Source organism: Platalea leucorodia (genome assembly GCF_965183815.1).
Source record: "Platalea leucorodia genome assembly, chromosome: 15".
Lineage (NCBI taxonomy): Eukaryota > Metazoa > Chordata > Aves > Pelecaniformes > Threskiornithidae > Platalea > Platalea leucorodia.
Window position 1 is genome coordinate 3,434,663 of NC_138837.1, and position 14,290 is coordinate 3,448,952.

Sequence of the window (14,290 nt, forward strand, 5' to 3'; positions counted from 1 at the left end):
ATGCCGGAGCGCGGACCTGGAGCAGGAGGAGCTCTGTCCCGAAGCTGGTGTGCACGGGGTGTGTGTGGGTGCACATGGCAGGTGCTGTCCTGAGGGAGAGAAGCCAGAGCAGCGCAGGGTGCCCCGGCTTGGCCAGCACACCTCGGCCTTGGTCTGCAGAGACCCTGCTTGCAGGGGCTGGGCCTTGGCTCATCACAAGGGGGGCTCTGGGGAAAACATCTTCTGGCGCTCAGCAGGAGACGTCAGCTGGGCTGCTGCTATTGCAGTGGCGATGAGCAAGTTCTCGTAGTCCGGGTACCACAGTCAAATTTCCTGCAAGTGCTCTTTGACTGAGAACAGAACAGAAACTGCCTTTGGACATTTATTTATATATTATGCTGTGTCTATCTGCCTCGTGAAGGGGCTGGCTTTGCAGCAGGCAAGATGCTTCCAAATGTAAGCTTTCAAACACATGCTCTGTCCCTTCTGAGAACTGGAGGATACACATGGTCTAACAGGGATGGCTGTAACTTAGAGAGGACTTGGAGCACTCAAAGGAGCACGCTTCCTTTCTCTTGAAGCACTATCACTGGTCTCGCTCCTCTCTGCTGGCTTGCAGAGCACTCACTGAGAGCACGGCATGCACCATTGCCAAAGGTGTCGAGAAGTGCAAGGGAGGAAAGCTAGGCTGGAGGCTAATGTGCAGAGTGCCTGTGGAAAAAGTGACAGCAGGGGAGTTAATGAAAAGCAGACACCAAGCACTGGAAGCTGCTCAGCCAAGAAATTCTGCACAGTCCAGGGTTTTCTCTGGTATCTAATAAAAATGTGTTACAATTTGGCTACCCTCTCTCTTACCCCAGGGAAAGTGGTGCAGGCGTGAATAGCCTGGGTCTGTGGCTTCTACACTGTGCACCACTGGGAAGAAAAACAGATGCCATGTTACTCCTGTGATGTGAACGTGCGTCTTGAGAGCCAGGAGCCCCGAGTTTCTTGTCCGGATTCCTGCCGGGAACCCAGGGGCTGCCTTTGGCCACTCGCCCATGCGGTCTGTAAATCTGGCTGCTCCTGTGCCTCATGCCTAGGAGGCTGGCTTCTTAGAGGGGCTGAGTGCCCACCACGTCCACTGAAAGCCGGTGTCCGCACCGCTGAGGTGTGCCAGCTGCGTGTCCCCAAGTTATTATTGCCCAAACAATGTTTGACCTGGGGCTGGTGCCTTGGTGCTTGGGGCTGAATGCAGAGAGGCAGCTGCTGCCTGGAGGGTGGCTCCCTCCAGGGTTGGGGTTTTTTTTTTGTAGGTTTGGTTTTTTTGTGGGGTTTTTTTGTTTGTTTGTTTTTTTCTGGTGCAGTGAGCTGCACAATGAAGTAACGTTTTTAACCGTTGCATAGCAGCATGGGTGTGCTGCAGTCTAACTCCTCTAGAAATGACGGTCTTGCTTTTAGCAGAATGGAAGCATCCTGCCTGGAACTGGCCCTGGAAGGAGAGCGCTTGTGCAAGTCTGGGGACTTCAAAGCTGGGGCAGCCTTCTTCGAAGCAGCGGTGCAGGTGGGGACAGAGGACTTGAAGACTCTCAGTGCCATCTACAGTCAGCTGGGCAATGCCTATTTCTACCTAAAGGAGTACTCCAAGGCCCTGGAGTACCATAAACACGACCTTACCCTGGCCAGGTAAGCATGTCAGCAGTGCTTTGTCCTAATTAGACGTAATCTGTCAGGGCTTGAGCGAAGGCAAGTTCTGTGGGGTCTGAATCCAGCAGCCTGAGGGAATCTGCCCCAGAAATAAGCATCCAAAACTAGCCCTGAGGCATGGGGTGACTGTCCTGTGGAGAACTCAGGAGGCAACAAGAATGGGCCAGCCACCTTCGGAGCAAGGAGGTGGAGAAAGGGGTATGGATGTGAGGAGGGCACTTGGAGCAAGAGCAGCGCAGTGTCTGGTGCTCCTATCCCCAGGTACTCATTGTAAGCACACCTGAAGTCATTAGAGCAGCTCACCTGAGACAGCAAAAAAACAAGAATCTGTCTTGAAAATTGAGAGAGCTTGTATGAAGCATTCCAGTCAGGTGTGTGTGCTGGGAACTGCTGGATGTGGTGTGTGTGTCATGTTGTGCTTGCTGCAGCTTGGCTCGCTGCAGCTTGAATTCTGCCTCTCAACGGTTGGTGAATAAAAGTCTGTGAGCTCTTTAACACCTCTCTTCTTTCCTCTGGTCATCTTGTAGAACTATCGGGGACCGCATTGGAGAAGCCAAGGCAAGTGGCAACCTTGGGAATACATTGAAAATACTTGGGCAGTTTGATGAAGCTGTCGTTTGTTGCCAGAGACACTTGGACATTTCTCAGGAGCAGGGAGACAAGGTAATTGGTTCATGGCATCCAACAGGATATATTTCCTAGCTTTAAAAATAATCTGTTTGCAAGTCAGTAAATGTGATATGGTGAAGGTGGGCTTTGGAAGGAGGTGGAGTGTAAAGCTCTCCCTTCTGACTGCATCACAGGTCTCATGCTGCTGACAGTAACAGCTGCCATGACAGTGAAGATGGGAAAGGAAAATGTGGGCCCTCCTGACTTTGACCATCTCTGCCCAGCAATGGAAAGGTCCATATTGGGATGTGAAGTGTAATACCTTGCTGCTCCCTGTTCTTCCTCCCTTTAGGTAGGTGAAGCCAGAGCACTCTATAATATAGGAAATGTTTACCATGCAAAGGGAAAGCACTTATCTTGGAACATGGCCCAAGACCCAGGCTACCTGCCTCAAGAAGTCAAGGAGACGCTACAGAAAGCTTCAGAATATTATGAGTAAGTATTCAAGCTTGGCCAAGCCTTTCTCCTGCATGGAACAGGGCTGGTCAGGCATCAGCGATTGCTAAAATGCACACAGATACACCTTTGCTGAGCTCATCCTGCTCAGATCATAATCTGTATTTGTGGTGTTCTTGTTCTGCTGACAGCTTTCAGGGTCTGTAGGTTAGCTGACCTCTGACAGCCGTTAGGCTAATGATAGCTGTATGGGGTGCAAGACAATACCGAGTCCTGTTGGAAGCATTTCTCATAGAGGGGATTTGTTTCCTGGCCACTGAGGATGTGGGAGCTCTGGAAGACGTTTCTTGCAAAGAATGAGACTGTGGGCTCAGCGTTGTTGAAAATCGGGCCACTGAATGAGATTTTGCATGTTGTAATGAATTAGGAATATTCCCCTGAGGTGCCCAGTTACGATGGCAAATGAATCTCAAGGAAGGTGAGAGAGGGACTGCAAGCTTTTATAAAATTAGACCTAAAATTCATCCTGGCATTGCCTTGGTAGAACTCAGTGGTAGTTTGAAGTATAATCATGCAATTATGTTCAATAGTCTGCTCCTTCTCAGAGCTGCATTTGGAAGCTAAACTATTAGCTCCTGTAGCCCCTGCTGCTCTCTGCTGGCCTTGATGAGAAGGATCCCTGTGTGTCTCCATCGCTGGGGCCACGAGCAGAGGCTCCCCTTCACCCAAGGGAAGAGGCTTTCACCTGAAGTCCCAATTGTCCTCCTCATGGATCTGTAGTTTATCTTGCTTGTAACATTCCTCCCTTTCCTAAGTAGTTTCAAAGATCACTCTGATGTCCCACACAAGAAGGTTGTCACCAGACTTTTGGGCTAATGTTTTTCTCCTTGTGCTTCAGAATTTTGCTTCAATAATGCAGGTTTTTTTAAGTAGACTTTTTTAAATTAAGAGAGTGATAAGATCTTATATCCATCGTCTCATATCTGAGGATGTGATAGTGCCTGTATATAACTCACCATCCTTTTTCCAAAGAATGGTGAATGTAGCCTAGCCAGTGGGTTAATTTGCACCAACTGGGAGCTCTACGCTTCCCTGTGTGTGCTGTATGTGTAAAGGGGGGAAAAATAAGGTAAAGAAATGCTGGGAAGCTCCATGAGCAGAGCCCTGGCATGGGACTGTAGATCTTGCTCCTCTCCCTACGTTTATCTCTGTCCTGCTGTAGGTAATCTCCTTTCTCCTATGCTCCTGGTTCTCCCCTGTACAGTGAGGTGGCCATTTCTTATTTAACATGGGATCCTATCAGACCATCAGCGTGTGAGCCGATCCTGTACACAGCTGCGATTGCCTGAAGTCAAGAGAGCAGCAGGCACTTACACCACTGGATCTGCACAAGCTCCCAGAGCTGCAGCTAGCATAGATCACCCGACTTTCACCTGCCAAGGGTTGCACAGGACAGGCGGCTGGGGAGGGGAAATGCCTTCTCCAGGGTTAGCTCTCCTTTCTTTACGGTGCGAGTCTCTTCGCTGTGTCTCACCAGACATACTGCTCTAACTTCTTTCAGGAGGAACCTGTCCCTGGTGAAGGAGCTGGGGGACAGGGCTGCGCAGGGCCGTGCTTATGGCAACCTCGGCAACACCCAGTACTTACTTGGCAACTTCAGTGAAGCTATAGCCTTCCACAAGGAGGTAGGAAACTGCTGCACCTTGTTCCAGGGGCCTGGGGCTGAGCCTGGCTGTGGGGGAGCAGCCTTTCTTCTCACCACAGCCTGGGAAGTACAGGGAGGCGTTTGCCCTCAGCTGTTTTTCTCCCTCCTGTGCGTACCGCAGGGTCTGGCCCTGTTGTACTAATGCATGCTGAGCAACATCGTACTCCGATCCCCATCAGCACCTAACGAGCAGCGTGAGGGAAGGGTGCTGTTGGCTTGGAGACTAAAGGAGGTATCTAAGGGCAAATTGCAGCTGTGCCTAGCAAGGCTTTTCTGCTCTTAATTTGTATTGGTCTAGAGTTTAATAAATGCAAGCCATGAATTTAATTAAGCTGCTGAAAGAGCTGTTGATCAGGAATAAATGTTGCTTGTAGAACATAATAACTTTCTGTAAAGCTTTACAGAAGGGTGAGGTGACACAGTCCCTGCCCCAATTGAAATGCAATTCAGCTTCTAGTTTAGAGTATAACCAGTTTCCTTCCAGCAGAAGGTGCTCAGCCGCTTGGAAAGTCAGCCCTGTCATAGCACTTCTGATTTTTAAATGCTGGAGGACAGCAGCCAGCAGTGCTTTGGGAGAAGGGTCTTGAAAAGGGGCAGGAAAACTCTGTGCAGTATTTGGGACCAGGAGCAGGTGCTGCAAAGTGGAGGATGAGAGGTGGGGAAGCGTGGGGAGCAAGGGGCTGTGAGAGGAGAGGCAGGACTGAGCTGCTGGTAAGGGCAGAGGTCTGGGGAGCAGCTGCAGCGCAGACGGTGAGAGGGAGTGCACACACATGCATGTTTGTTCTCTGCCACAGCACCCCACAAAGTGACAACCTTGTTCTTACACGTTAGTTTGCTGATCAACCACATCCCTTCACAGCCTGACCTACAGCTCTCCGTTTGCCCCTCTATTCAGCTGTTGAAGTATGTGCATAACTCCTTTTGCACTTCAGCTAAAGAGATGTGTACTGACCAGGCTGGAGCAGGAGTTAGAAGAGGATGCAGCATTACTCCCACTTCCCCAAAGGTCCTTTCTGATCCTGAATTGCAAAAGAGGGAGAGATTTCCTGCTGCATCCAGCCCTGATAGGCATGTGCGCCGCTTCCTTGCTGGGTGGGAGCTTTGCAAACCAAGAAGTTAACCTCCCAGAAAAGTTGCTGTGTAACAGAAACCTGGCAATGGCCAGCCTGTACTCACTAATCTGTGTCTGCTGCAGCGCCTTGCTATTGCTAAGGAGTTTGGGGACAAGGCAGCCGAGCGGAGAGCATACAGCAACCTGGGCAATGCACACATCTTCCTTGGGAGGTTTGACATCTCTGCCGAGTACTACAAGTAAGTGCCAGGGGCTAAGGCAGACTCGGGGCACGTGTTCCCTGGAAGCCTTGACCTATTGTAGTGAATGCGTAGGCTCAGGGGGATGTGACAAGGGACCTGGAGGCCAATTGCATGTGTGGTACTCAGCAGTGGCGAGTAAGGCAGCCACCTGACAGCCTGCAGTGTGTTACAGGCATCAACTTCAACGCAGCACGTGCCAAAGCGGTGACTTTCCTGTCGCCTTGCAGAGGTGCCCTGCAGTGACCAGGTCTCTTCATTTCCATCTGTTCCATGCAGGAAAACACTCCAGCTCTCCAGACAACTCAAAGACCAAGCAGTAGAAGCCCAGGCCTGCTACAGTCTTGGAAACACGTACACGCTGCTTCAAGACTATGAAAGAGCAATCGAGTACCATCTAAAACATCTGGTGATAGCACAGGAGCTGGGAGACAGGTAAGGGACTGCCCCAGGAGAGGGGCTCGGAGCACTGGCCCTTCCCTCTTTCCTTACTGTTTTCTACTGTTGGGGCTAAAGAACAGCAACGTGTATTCTTAAAAGTCTTTAGAAATCTCTCAGAATCCAGGCTTTAGTCCAGTCATGTGTCAAAAATTGTAACGTGATTGACACCTTTATCATGTCATTCAAACCTGGAGATTGTGCCCTTAAAGCTATGTCTGCGTGGGCTGAGTGAGATTTCTAATAAGAGGTACTTCAAGAAAATGCATTGTATTCAGTGCTTTGCCATGAGGCTACTGCTGCTTTATCCCAGAATGGCCCCTCTAAAACTCCTTCAAGTTCACAAAAATTGTATCTTCCTTAGAAACTGTGTGGTTAGGGCATACATACATACATACGTACATACACGCCACTTTGTCCTGTTGCTCTGACGTGATGCTGGAAGCTTCCATGTAGAAACAAATGACATAACATAGAGCATGTGGAGATTATATATTTTGCTTCTTAGCCTCATTCCTTCTTCTTTAGGAGGCTTGGCCGCCTTTTTTTTTTTTTTTTTTTGGAGAGAGGTTGGTTCCTTTCTCCTGGATGCTCTCTCTGTGATCTTGGAGCCTTCTTGCAGCTTAAGTGACTTTGCAGCTGCCTTGTTCAGTGTTATTGCTGCTGGCTCCTGGGAAGCTGGCTGTCCTCCACTAGATGGAGCAGAGACATTAAAATGGGAGATCTGTGGCACTATCCGGGCAGTATCTGCTCAGAGAAGGTATAATCCCACCCAAGGGTGAATCATGCTGTGGGGGTGCGGGCTGTGGGCTCCTGCATTTCTGGGAACACACCCTATGAGCAGAACGTATTGAACAGGGTGACAAGAAAAATGTTTAAATGCTGATCAACCCGCCCAAACCTCTGAAAAGGGAGTTGCAGTCACGCTGAACCTCCCCCTGCGCCCCCATGTGCTTTTTTTATCCCATCACCCCCCACATCTGCTCGTTTGCAGAGCTGAGCAGGCTCTGATGAGCAGTAGGGCTCTCCCTGCTTGTGCAAAAAGGTGCTGAAGCCTGCTCCAGAGACACCTCGGTGTCTGGCACGGGCTGGGGGTGAGGGCTGCCTGAGGCAGGTTTCACATTTGCCTCCTTTCTCTGGCTTCTGAAAACAAGAAGCAGCACCCTGGAGGCCTTGTGGAAATAGGTCAATATTTTCTTGGCTGTTGCATGCAGTTTCAGTTTGTGCATGCATCCTGGGTGACGTGGGGCTTGTATTTAGCAGGAGAATGTTGCATGCCCACAATATTTCCTCCTTGCCATGTTCTTGTTAACCTGGCTCTGGGCTGTTGTTGAACAAAAGGGCTGGATGTTACGTGCCCTCTTGATGTGTTGTGCACCTCTGGAGAGGAAGCCTTGCTGTGCAAGGTGGAAGCTGGACAGGAGCTCTGGCTTCTGCTCTCAGGCTGGTGCTCACAAATGAAGCCACACCATTCTGGGCCCTTGTTACACTGTGGGTGCAAGCCAATTTCTGAGGCTATTGCTCATCCCCTGATCTTACTGACCTTCAGCATAAGAGTTTAAGATGTACAGTGCATTTCATTTTCCTTTGCAGAACCTTTCTGTAGGTGAAAGCATAGCTAGGAGGGACTGGCTGTCAGTGCTCTCGAGGAGGAGGCCCTGAAAGGGCTGCTGTGCTGCTGGGTTTTGCCCAGCATTTCTGTGGTTGACAGTTTCCTGTTTTGCAGGGTGGGAGAAGGAAGAGCCTGCTGGAGTCTCGGAAATGCCTATGTCTCCCTGGGGAGCCATGAACAAGCTTTGCACTTTGCAAGGAAACATCTTGAAATCTCCCAAGAGGTAAGAGAAATTGGTTCAGATCAGAGGGAATCAGTCCTCCCTGTTGAGAGACTTTATTTTATGCCAATAAGTTATATTAATGTAGTTCTTCTCTTGCTATGACTGCTCTGGAAAGCCCTTGTCTATGTGCTGTTTCAATGGTGTCTTTAGGAACTGCAGAGCTTGGCTGGAAAATATTCTTTTTATGGGAGGCTCCCAGCCTTCCCCTTAATTACAGCCAATACATTTGCTTTACGTGGCTCAACCAATATTGCTCGGTGAGAAAGGTCCTGGGGACTAGCTGTCTCGTCTGCTGGCCAAGGTGGTGTGCACCCAGCTGGTGTGAAGGAACTCGGATACCTCTTGGCGTCCAGTCTGTTAGTAAGACCCCTCCTTTCCTGAGCACAGGGCTGAGAGATCCTGACTGAGATGGACCTTGCGATTCTAGCTGTGGTCTGACCCCATTTGCTGGCAAGTTAAGTACATGAAGAAAACAAGGCCAGCTTCTGCCCAGTGGCGGGGTGCTCTAAACCTGCTGTACTTTGCACTGCAACAGAGTCTACGTGTGCCCAAGTTTATCTCCTCTCAGTGGAGCTGGCGGGGGGTCCCAGCTGTGAGGTGGTAACCTCTAGCACGGTCCTAATAGAACCGATTGCTGACGCTGGACGAGCACAGCCTGCAGCTAGCCCGGTACCGCTGCCGCAGCATTTGGGGTTTCATGCGTGCAGCTACACTGGCTTTCACAGATGTGCTTGCCCAGCTAGCTGCAGCTTTCCTGGTGCAAGAACATATGGCATTTTTAGGTGGTTCAGAAGTACAGAAAGCAAGAATTCCATTGTTTGCTCTTTCCAGTGTGTTATGAGGAAATTGCCCGTGGCCTCTTTAGTCTTCCTCAGATGAAGAAATTGCCCTATTGAAGTACTAATTGAAATCACCATATGTAAGTGCTTTGTGTGTTCTCCTGCCTGTCTGTTAGGTTGGCTAAGTCTTGGGGTAGGGCTGATGTACCAGCCTAATTATGTATTTAATTATACTTATCAGACATGCAGAAGAAATACTGTTCTTTGGCCTTGTGCGTTTTAGGACAAATTAGCTTTTCCAGCTTTAGTCTGCTAGGACTGTTGCAGCGCGGGGCTGATTGCTCAGCCGCAGATGCAGCTCGGCCCTGTGCAGCGCAGATGAGGGGCGATGGGAGGACAGGAGCAGCAGTGCTCCTGCTGACTTCTGGGGCTGGAGGGGAAACCCGGCGGGGTGGGGGTTCACAGTGGTGTTTCCATTCTGGGGTGATGGCTGTGATTACGGGGCATGTCAGGATTAGGTGGCTAATAAACTCCCCCACATCATTAATTATGGAGCAGTGCAGAGACTGTCTGTTTGTGAGGAGAGCCTGCATTAGCTTCTAGCAGCTAGTGATTCTGTTAAAAAGCTGATGTTTTATTTTAGCCTTGGGAACCAAGTGAGCCACTTGTGCTGTTGGGGCAAGCACCAGCATTTTGCCCAGGGAAAACCCAGTGAAGTTAAACCTTTGCACCCTGATGTGTGTAGCTCACTTCCCATCACCCTCTCCCCCTTCTATCCTGACATAAATCTGATGGTGATATTTGAATCCAAATGAAATCTGCTCAGGGTAAGCACATTGGAGGCTGCTGCAGGGTGATCAGAGGTGACTGAAATTCTTTTTTCTGAAACAGCTGGAGTGAGGGATGTGTATCTAAAAAACCTTGGAAGCTGTCCCAGCCCTCCGACACTGCTCTGGCGTGCCTTTCCCATCTCTGCCTGTGGCAGGGGCTCCTGGGAAACAGAGACACCTGAGCTGAGGGCAGAAAACAGGGCTCTGCTATGGTGTGTGTGTGTGGTGGGTCCTGCCTAGGATTGTTGTCCTGCCAGTGTGCTCCTCTGATGTTAATAGGGCCTTGGAGAGGATCTGGAATAAGTGGAAGTCAGGGAAGCATTGAACAGAGCATCAAGGACTGCGAGACCTAACCAGGACATAGTAATTTCTCTAGAGATGATGTCAACAGCAAATCTCTTGTAATTGGCAGGGGTTTTATGCCTGATAAGCCATTTGATCTGCCTCTCTTTACTAGTGCTTGGGGCTTTGTCGTGAATAATGTGGGGATTTATGATTTTGTTCTAGGATGGCTCACTGCAGTCTATCTCGAAGGACCACAAAAGAGCTGTTGCAAGGCATTTAATAGGGAGTCAGGCTTCTCCAAGGGAACAGCCAAGGTCTGTTACGGAGGCTGCTGTTCCTCTAAAGATTAGAGGCTGTTTCTGAGTGACCTCTCTGTGTTTGCTGGTGATATGCAGCACAGGAATTTTCTTGTTTGGTTAAACTGAGGAGAGCCCAGCAGCACGTCTTATAACTCTGCATTTTAAGTAGCAGGAGCCACTGGAAAGATCTCTTCCTGAACATGTAACATCATCTTCCTCGGCCTCAGGCCAGTGAGAGATGGGAATTTGGAAAAATTTGGACTCCAAAAGATTTTTGGAGACTTGTGTGGGTAGATCCCTAGGAACAACTCAAAGCTGTATGGATCTGAGCCAGGAGAGAAGGGCTTTCAGAGCATCCAAGCCCTGAGTGTGGCACTGCCCACGTGGCTGATAGTAGTGTGGCTGTCTGGTGCTCAGTAACTATGGAAATACTTGAGGAAAGGGGCTGAGAGTTTCAGGGCTCTCTGCCAAGCTATATGTGGCTACGGGACGGACCAGACGTGCACGTTTACCTCTGTCCCAGTTCTGTAGCAGTGGGAGAGCTGTGCCCCCTCAGTTCCTTGTACCGAACTCTGCAGAAATGCATTTTGAGGTGCAGCCGGTACGCAGCACAGCATGCGTGGACCCTTGCCCAGGTTACCACTGCGGAATAGTTTTGGAGAGTTGCTTTGGTGTTGAAAGCTGAGCTGTATGGTCTCTCGGGGTGTCTCCAAGCTCTCTTCTGGCTGGCTGTTTGTTTGCTTTGATATGGGACTGGCAAGGCCTTTGCTAGGGGTTGTTTGCTTCGAGGATGTTGCCCTTTAACCAGCTGCCCTGTTGGTTTTCGCCCTGTTGGTTTTCACCCTGTAGATCGGGGACCGGAACGGTGAGCTGACAGCACAGGTCAACATGGCCCAGCTCAAGTCGGCCCTTGGCTTGGGCCCCGGCGATGAGGACGGGGGTACAGCTCATCACTATTCTGGCTACGAAGCACAAGGTGAGTTTCTGGGCTGTTGCTGGCATTGCACGGTCTCCTGAAAGATGTGGTATGGTGCGTGGGGAGGGGAGGTGTTTGCAAGTGGGCAACATGGGAGGAAATACGAATGCCAGAGCAAGATGAGGCTATCGGGTGCCTTTGCCAGAAAGGAGTCTGTGGTGTGTTTGCTCTGTGCTTTCCATAAGCTGCAAGGGCAGGGAAGGATCCACCCCAAAGAGGGCACAGAATGAGTTAATGGAATTAATCTGCATTGGGAATTAAATTCCACCTGCCAAGTAGCAAATCAGCTTTTGTCTCTTTTAAAGCTCTGCAGGGCCCTTTTAACTGATTTGACTGATAAAGCAAGCTTTCAAAAGGTGACTGGCAGGGATTTTTGGCCGCTCTTGTTCTGATTAGCACCCAAGGAACCAACCCTACAGCATGGGCTGAAGGCAGGTTGTGAGCATCAGCACATGCTGGGTGCCGTCTCACCTGTGGAACACCTGCAGTGATGCCCAACTTGGAAACAGAGATGTGGCCAGAAGTCGGTCACAGCAGACAAAATGGCTTTACTCGCTGCGCTGGGCCCTGGGTTGTTCTGCCTCTGCTCCCCAGGGAGCAGGAGAGCACAGCTGAGTCCTCGTCACAGCACGCTGTCAGCCTGACGTGTCCCCAGCTCGGGGACCGTCTGCCTGTCCTGGAACTGCCCACTGCAGACATTTGTGGGTGCCTGGCATGGGGCGCTTCCAGCTGGGTGCTCTGTTGCTGTGGACAGACTTATTAATTCACACAGACGAAACCGCATCCCAGGAGGTGCTGGCTGATTAAATATGACCTTGTTAGTGCAAACGTTTCCTCAAGCTGTGTGTTCTCTTTCCTGTTGGTAGAACTGGCGTAGAGAAGATGATGCTCGGGTTGAGGCACGGTGTTCTGGGAGGGAGAAAGACTGGCTGCGTGTTTGCTCTCTGTATCGATCTTGAAGGTGTAGCCTGCTACGTCAGTGCTGAATCTTTTCCTGAGAAGTTGAGCTGTGGGTGAGGGAGCCAGCGTGCCCTGCTGTGCCCCATCAGGAGCTGCACTGGAGCTGAGCTGTTTGCTCAAAGGCCCTGTGGGCCACAACGGCTGCCCCTGTCTCCTTTTGCACGTCAGGCCCATCTTTATAACTGCTGGGAAATATATTAGCTAGGGCCTTCTGTTCATTCCTGGGACCTCGTTAGGGGCTTCCTTTTGGCAAATTATTTTGCTCTGAAAGGGGAACAGGAGATTAACCTTAATGTTGCTGCTGCTCCTGGGACAGAGTGAAGTGTGGAGGAAACACGCTGATGGGGTGCCAGGTCCCTCGGGCTGGGGAATGGGGTGCAGGAGGGCAGCACCAAGGACCACATGGGCGTAAGCACTGCGTGCTGAGACATGTTTGACTGGATGCGTGAGCATATTGTGTGGAAGAGCTGCACCGGGAAGGAGTCAGGCCAGATTTATCTGGGAGAGGAGCTCTGCAGCTCTGACTGTATTGCATAACCAGGAGCACACAGCCTTTTCTTAGCTGGAAATAATAAAAAGAAAAAATAAAGCAAGAGGGTCTCTGCTCTCATAACTTACTCCCTGTTGAATCTGAGCTTGAATGTAACCTGCTATGGACTGGTCTGGTGTCCCACTGCAGGCAGGATGGTGCGCTTTGGGGGTCAGGGAGGGTCTTGGTCCAAGCAGAACCCTTCTTGGGGAGGGCTGAGCCTGGTGTGTGGCAGTGTCCCCCCCATGGGCGGTGACAGAGCCCCACTGTCTCCCTGGCACAGCCCCACCAACCACATCTCGCAGATTGAGACTCAGCGAGTGTGCGGCGCTGAAGGGTTAGGAATTTTGCTTAAGGCACATGGCAAGCCTGGCCAGTCACTGGGCTTAACTCTGAAGGTGAGGCAGGGCAAGGCTGAGCCAGCATGTGGCCTGCGGGCTGCTTGCTGCCCTCCAGTGATCCAGATGTGCCTGTGCTGTGTTAACATCTGGAGCCAGTAGTGATTTTTCTCATCGGACAGAGCCGGAGCCATGCTGGTCTGTGTGCGTGATCGCTGGAGAGTGGGAAGAGGGGCTGAGCAGCCGTAAGTCGGGACAGCCTCCGCTGGAGGTTGCAGTGACCTCGTTAATCTGTGGTGTCATTGCTCACGTTCCCAAGGCTGGGGCTGTTGTCAACAGAAGGACAGAGTGTTCTCTGGAGGAAAAACAGCAAATGACTGAGGCTTGCAGTGCGGGGAGGGAGGGACCGCAGGGCCAGGGGCAGGTTCCCTTGCAGAGTAGGGCTTCCCCAGTCAGTGGGATGTGGGGGATGCTGCCCTCGCCGGGTCCTGGAAACTTGCTGGGGAGGTACAAATCAGCTGGGGCTGTGCAGCAGCATCTTGTGCAAGGAAGGGAGCATGAGTGTTGCAGTGCTTAGCCACCTGCGGGCTCTCTGGTGCAGGCATCTCGGGTGGGAAGGGTGCTGTTCCTGTCACATAGAGATTTGCAGAGATGATGGGTCTGCAGGGCAGCCTGTGGAGAGGAGCCTGGCTCCCTTGATTTCTCCTTAGCTTTTATTCTGGCTTCAGCTCTCTTACTCTGAACTTGAGTGGAGGATAAGAGAGGCCACCAATGTGTCTCTGAGCCCTTGAGAAGAAGGGAGATGTATTTAATGGCTGCCAGGAACTTTGGTACCCTCCTGTGCACCTATTAAATGATTAGAAAAGCATAATTATTTATATTATTAATAGCAGCAATTTACAGCAAGAGGAACATCTGTTTCTGTAATAGGAAGCAGGTGAGAGAGTTGAGATTCAAGTTGACTTCTGAACCAGCCGTGCCTTTTGATGTCAACAAATCTTGTGGTGAGGAGAGCTTTCAAACATTCTTCCCTTCAGATTATTTTCCCTGCTTAAGGTTATAAAATGTCTGCATATTCATAAGGATGCTAAAATCATCTGATAGGGCAGGCATGTTATAAAACACATCAATTTCATCAAGCAGGTAGAATAAAGTTTCATAGCAAACTTGAGTTCTGGGAAAACCTGTACCATTGGCTGAGAAACCCTGAGGCAGACCATCAGGCTGATGCCCTTCCCAGGTTACTTCTGCTTCTAAGTCTTGGGCATTGCCCTC

The 14,290-nt window shown here is 50.5% G+C and overlaps 1 protein-coding gene across 1 annotated transcript in view; it reads left to right on the forward strand.

Annotated features, from left to right (window-relative positions):
• Window positions 1–14,290, forward strand: part of GPSM1 (G protein signaling modulator 1) — an 82,183-nt gene that overhangs the window by 25,583 nt on the left and 42,310 nt on the right. Inside the window, exons 2-9 of the mRNA XM_082327762.1 lie at window positions 1,420–1,644; window positions 2,193–2,328; window positions 2,627–2,769; window positions 4,292–4,415; window positions 5,631–5,746; window positions 6,026–6,181; window positions 7,911–8,019; window positions 11,062–11,188. Of these exons, the coding sequence (XP_082183888.1) occupies window positions 1,420–1,644; window positions 2,193–2,328; window positions 2,627–2,769; window positions 4,292–4,415; window positions 5,631–5,746; window positions 6,026–6,181; window positions 7,911–8,019; window positions 11,062–11,188 (1,136 nt within the window). The remainder of the gene's footprint in view (window positions 1–1,419; window positions 1,645–2,192; window positions 2,329–2,626; window positions 2,770–4,291; window positions 4,416–5,630; window positions 5,747–6,025; window positions 6,182–7,910; window positions 8,020–11,061; window positions 11,189–14,290) is intronic.